We start from the raw sequence: 6000 nt of genomic DNA on the forward strand, positions 1-6000 counted from the left end.
ATCCTTGGCCCCTCTTGCTCTCTCATCTCAGCATCCAACCCATCAGGACTGTCCCTCCTCCCCACTCCAAATCTGTCCCTTTCTCCATATCCCTTGTGCCCAATGTCCAAGCCCCTGGCATCTCTTGCCTGGACTGCCATGCTGGCCTCCTCTCCGCTTCCTGATCTGCGCCTGAAAATCTCTTCTCCACACAGGAGCCAGAATGAGCTTTTGAAAGTCCCAAACAGACCAGGTCAACTCCCTGCCTAAAATCCTTCTGTGAAACTGTAACAGTCTTCAATCCTCCCCCTGCCTACAAGGCCACCTGTGATATGGCATCTGCCTGAGGCTCCCCAGTCTCTGGGGTTTACTCTCCCCCTGGTACACTCATTCCATATGAAACTAAAAAGTGGGTGAAAAGATCGTGCGCTAGATTAAAACGTGAATATCAGCAAAGACACTAGATCCACACAAATTTCCACAAATACATGTCTTTATTTCACCATCTTTTATATATATATATGATATATATGTGTGTATATATGATATATATCATCATATATGTATCATCTTATATATCATATATATATATATATATATATATATGAGAAGGAAATGGCATCCCACGCCAGTATTCTTGCCCAGGAAATCCCATGGACAGATTGCCTGGCGGGCAAAGGAGCTCATGGGATCACAAAGAGTTGGACATGGCTGAGCGACTAACACTTTCACACTTTCAAAAATGTATATTTGCCATGCCCTGTTGCTTGTGGGATCCTAATTTCCCATACTGGAATCGAACCCAGGCCCGCAGCAGTGGAAGCATGGAATCCAAACCACTGGATCACCAGTGAATTCCCTAAATATATTTTTAATCGATGAGCACCTACCTCCTTCTGAAACTGTGTTCATTTGTTACAGGTATTTACACTTTAATGGGGCTTCCCAGGTGGTGCTCATGGTAGGAACCCACCTGCCAATGCAGGAGGTGTGAGCAAGGATTTGATCTCTGAGTCAGGAAGATCCCCTGGAGGAGGGCATGGCAACCCACTCCGGTATTCTTGCCTGGGAAATCCCATGGACAGAGGAGCCTGCTGGGGCTACAGTCCATGGGGTCACACAGAGTCAGACATGACTGAAGCAAGTTAGAGTGCATGCACTTTTTAATGCCATCCTACAAATCTCTATCATGCTATAATGTCTGAAAGATTTTCTTTAAAGAACTATACTAACGGGTTATAGAAACTCCTTACTGGGGATTCCCCACCCCACCCTGATTACGTAGCACCCTCTCAGCCAATGAGGGCACCAAGTGTCCTGGACGTGCTCTCCTAGGCGAGCCCCACACATGTAGCTTTCTCTCCTGCCATCCCACTTTATGTCACTGATCTTGTGTTCTGGCCACAATGCCTTCCTCGGGACGTGAGGATGGGGATAAGAGAACTACAAATAAATTAAGGCAGAATATGATACTGAATGTTAAAATATAAGGTTTACAACAACCTGGGGATGTGCAAGCAGACACCAGAGTAAAAACTGTTAGTGGGTGACTGGTGTGTTATCAACAGACAGCAGCCTCCCCAAACACTTCGTGGCTGAAGATCCATCATTAACTGCAGACAATTTGAAAAAAAAAAAAAAAACACACAAAGGAACATGCCACGAGGCCCCCAAATGCAGAGAGCTTGACTCAGCCCAACTATTCACACCAAGGCATTCCCCTGGGGGGTGGGGGGGGGTGAGGGTTCCTTCCACTTTTGAATCCTGTGACCCCTCCACTACATGATGAAAAGATGCCTCTGTGTTTTGCACACGGCAGAAGCTCCAGAATAGCTGACCCAGTGCCTGGCACATAGTAGGGCCTCCATAAAATAGTGCCTGAATAAGTAAATGGATGAGTGAATATTTTTCAGAGTTTCCATCTATGCTCTCCTCCCTGTTCCCTTCCACGGATCCAGATCCCCCTTTATAAGACCCCTTGAGGAGAGAGAAGCCTGCAGGCACAGCCATCACAGATGTTCTCCAGATCACTGACGCACCTTCCGCCACACTGGGAAACAAACCCCAACGCTGAGACACTGACCACTAGGAAGAGACGATGCTTTTGAAGGCAATGGTAGGCTTTGAGACCGATGCGTCTACTGTGGTAAGAACAAACATTGGCAGGCAACTATAACCCACAGTAAACAAATTCAATAAAGATGAGACTTCGGCAGGATACATAGTACATTTCACCTGTGTAGCCTGCAATCAAGTATATGTTGTTGTTGCTGTTATTAGTATTATTAGCATAAATTTTCCCTCTTCTCAATCTGGCCTGCAACCTAAATACTCCAGAGGATTTAATTACACAAAAGCATGAGTTAGTCCAATTTCCCCTAAATCCACTCCAAAGAACAAATCCTTTAATATACACTGCAGGTAAAATGCCATCCCCAAGTGAAGTAACTAATCCAGTGTAAAAGCTCTGTTGGCCTCATAAATTACTTCGGGGGGGAAAAAAAGGAGCATTAAAGGTGACTGTGCAACACACAATTCAAATGCTATCACAAGCAAGGCACCAGCCAGGTGCCATTAACAAGGCAATTACCAGGACCTGAAATCAGATTCAGTCCTCTCCTCTGTCTCCTCTTTGGCACTCTACCTATATCCTTTTCAGCTTTCAAGAATTGACACTGGGGCTATTTTGGGAAATAAAAGGACTCAAAAGTTAAGGTGCAACTTCCTCTAACACAGTACTAGATCTCCAAGGAAACTCTGGGGAAAGTTCTCTGCCTACAATATCAACTCAGTTTCCTTACTTAGGAGGTCACCCTTCGCCTGCAACACAGGAGACCCTGGTACAATCCCTGGGTAGGGAAGATCCTCCGGAGAAGGAAATGGCTACAAACTCCAGTATTCTTGTCTGAAGAAGTTCACGGAAAGAGGAGCCTGGAGGGCTACAGTCCGTGGGGTAGCAAAGAGTCCGGACACAACTGATCCACTAACACTTTGTCCTAGTAGAGCTTCATGTAAATAACTGCCTGCAGTTTCAGCTGGAAACAATCTGAAACTTACACAGGGAGAGACCGCCAAGTACTCTAGCAACTAGCAGAGATAAGCAAGAGCTCCGGGGATGTGATGGAAATCTCGCAAGCATCTTTAAGAACCACAAGACCTCATATTCAAGGACTATTAAGGACCTGACACAAATCTCATCAACAAACTCTCCAAAAAGTCCCATTCTCCTGGCGTGGATATTGGTATTTTTGACTTGCTTTTGAAAAACTATACACACACACACACACACACATATCTACACATAAACGGCAGTATCCCATCTGCTCTTTTCAAGTGTTCCTTACTCCCTCGGTCCACACACACCGCGACCCCTTGCCCTGACACCCCTCTTTCCACGTGTCCCAACTGGGAGAGCAGAGTGAGCAGGGAACTTCAGGAAACACCTTAAGGGAGAAAATAAACTCAAACAGCGAACTGCCCATTTCGAAAGGGGAGAGAGTGTCAAAGAAAAAACAACACTAAACTTCCGTCGCAGAGACTGGAGCCTCTCGGCCACCACCTGGGCGGGGGGCTAGCGCGTGCCCCGGAAACTGCCGAGGATAACTGGCTGACGTCTGGGGGTGGTGGCGTCTTTAAACAACAAAGTTTTAAATGAACTAGGATGTAGACAGAATTGCTGTGACGGGGCCAGCTCTCGCGTACAGGCATCACGCACGCCCCCTGCCCCCCACGCTCAGTCCTTCTCCAAGGGTGCGGGAAGCCGCTAGCCGGCAGGGCCCGGGGACCAGCGCGCTCGCCGGTGGCTCCAGTCCCTGCAGGTGCCCAGGCTCTCCTTCCTTCCCCGCCACTGCGATGTGGGCCCGGGGTGGGGTCGCGGCGCACCTAGGGGAGCGGGGACGCGGGGTGGGCCCGGGTGCCGAGGCCGCCCCGGCTCGCCGGCGGCCCGATCGCGCGCGCACTCTCACACACCGAGCGGCGCGCAGGCAGGGGCGGGCGGCGGGCGCGTTACCTGTTCTGCCAGCCCTGGAGGAGGTTGGTGTATTTGCTGAGCACGCCCTCGAGCGCCGGCTCCCTCCGCCGGCCGCTGCCCCCGCACGGGCTAGCGGCTACCGAGCCCGGGCTGCTGCGGCTGCCCCCGCCTCCGAGCCCGGCGGCCGCCGACCTGCCGGAGACCCCCCGGCCAGCCAGGGAGCAGGAAGGCGAGGAGCCCGCCGAGGTGGCGCGGCTGCTGCTTCGGCTGCTGCTGTTGCTGCCCCCGCCGCTGTCCGCGCCCTGGGCCGCCCTCTCCATGGTCCGTGCGCGCCCGGGACGCGGCGGCCCGCCGCGGTGGAGGCCCCGGCGCTGGGGCTCCTGGCGCGGCGGCGGCGGCGGCGGCGGCTACAGCTCCGGGAACCCGGGCCGCGCGTGGCTGCTCCAAATCCCCGGGAAACGCCTGACTCATACAGGAGGAAGAGGAGGAGGAGGCGAGGAGCGCTGGGAAGGAAGCCAAAGGGGCTGGATGCAGCTGCGGCCGCCCCTCCCCCGTCGCGGCCCCGGCCCCTCCCTCCGCACTAGTTTCCCTGGCAAGTTCGGAGCGGGCGGCCGCTTCGGCCAGCCCTCCTCCAGGTCTTCCTTCTCTGCTTTCCAGTCCCCGGGGCCGCTCAGGCCCGGGGCTCGGGGCGCTCTAGGAGCCGATCCGCACGGTGGGCACGCCCGGAATCCACACCCTGCCGCCCCCTCTCGATGGGAAGGTGAGAAAGGGAATCTCCGCGCGTCACTCCCCACCCCCGCCGCCACCTCGGGACCTGGCGCGAGGAGCGGCCCCACCCACTGGGTCCACCCGGATATGGACCCGCCCGGCCTAACACCGGTCACACGCAACTCCTCTCAGTCTTCCGCACCGAACCTGGGCTGGACACACGTACACGGCCACCTGGACATCGACCTCGCTGGCCGAGCCGAGGAACAGGGCTAGGAGGTCCTCCGGGCTCTCCTGCGCGTCTGGGAGGGGAGGGGAGAAGAGGGCAGGTAAACTCGCCCGGGGCGTTTTCACCCATTGGAGTTTGTGACGAATGCACAGTGGACATCCGGGCCGGGACTTGAGTGGGGCAAGAGTACTCGGATTCCTGCAAGCGCCTCCTTCAATTGAGCGTCCTGGACGCAGCTCTGGCCTCACCCTAACCCCCACACTGATGGACACGCGTAAACATACCTGGTGTTATCAAGACAGCGGACGCACTTGGAAACCAAAGGCTCTGAAATGCGTGAGACTGCACTGAAAGCAGGAGAGATCACAGATACCTACAGAGCAAAGTATTCTGTGTATTGACTGTCACTTCTGCCCCCGCCCCCAGTGAAGGCACACGTTGCTGCAGCTGGGGTTCTAAATCTAAAGTTGAGTTGATGCTCTTCTGCAAAATTAGATGGGTTACACTCTCCACTGCACTCATCATTTTTGTGCATATAAATATCCAATGCAATCTGGAAGTTTCTAAAAATTACCTAGAAAAGAGCTTTGAGGATCTTACCCACCCCCAACACACACACACACACACACACACACACACACGAAAACCAAAAGATTGATAGGTGGGCCCTATCTACAAACTTATAACACAGGTAAATAATTCAACAGTTAAAAAATTACTAAATGGAATCGAGTCAGCTCTCATGGGGCCAGTTCTCCAAGTCTGACCCTTTTCTAGCTCCGTATCCTTCCAGGAAGCTTTCAGAGGTGGTTCAGTTTTAGAAATTTTCATGGAGAAGCTTCTGGGACTGATGAGACATGGTTATGCCCCCAAATAAATTACAATCCCAACTGCCCACACAGTATAAAAAGAAATAACCCTCCCCATCCCCCCCTGCCCCCCAGAGACTGCATGGTAGAAAGGACCAAACTTTGAAACCAGACAGGGCTGAATTCAAATCTATGACCTTGATCAAGTGACCTCTTTAAGCCTTAGTCTTCTCACCTGCAAAATGGAACTAATGTTACTAGTGGCTGGGATGAGAATGTTTATTTGGTTCAAAGTACCATCTTTT

The 6000-nt window shown here is 52.4% G+C and overlaps 1 protein-coding gene across 1 annotated transcript in view; it reads right to left on the reverse strand.

The window, feature by feature from the left end:
- OSBPL10 (oxysterol binding protein like 10) overlaps positions 1-4362 on the reverse strand; it is a 308993-nt gene extending 304631 nt beyond the window's left edge. Inside the window, 1 exon segment of the mRNA XM_070455303.1 lies at positions 3989-4362. Within this exon segment, the coding sequence (XP_070311404.1) occupies positions 3989-4269 (281 nt within the window). The 5' untranslated portion in view covers positions 4270-4362.
- Positions 4363-6000: the final 1638 nt, after the last annotated feature.

Source organism: Odocoileus virginianus, chromosome 26 (genome assembly GCF_023699985.2).
Source record: "Odocoileus virginianus isolate 20LAN1187 ecotype Illinois chromosome 26, Ovbor_1.2, whole genome shotgun sequence".
Taxonomy (NCBI): domain Eukaryota; kingdom Metazoa; phylum Chordata; class Mammalia; order Artiodactyla; family Cervidae; genus Odocoileus; species Odocoileus virginianus.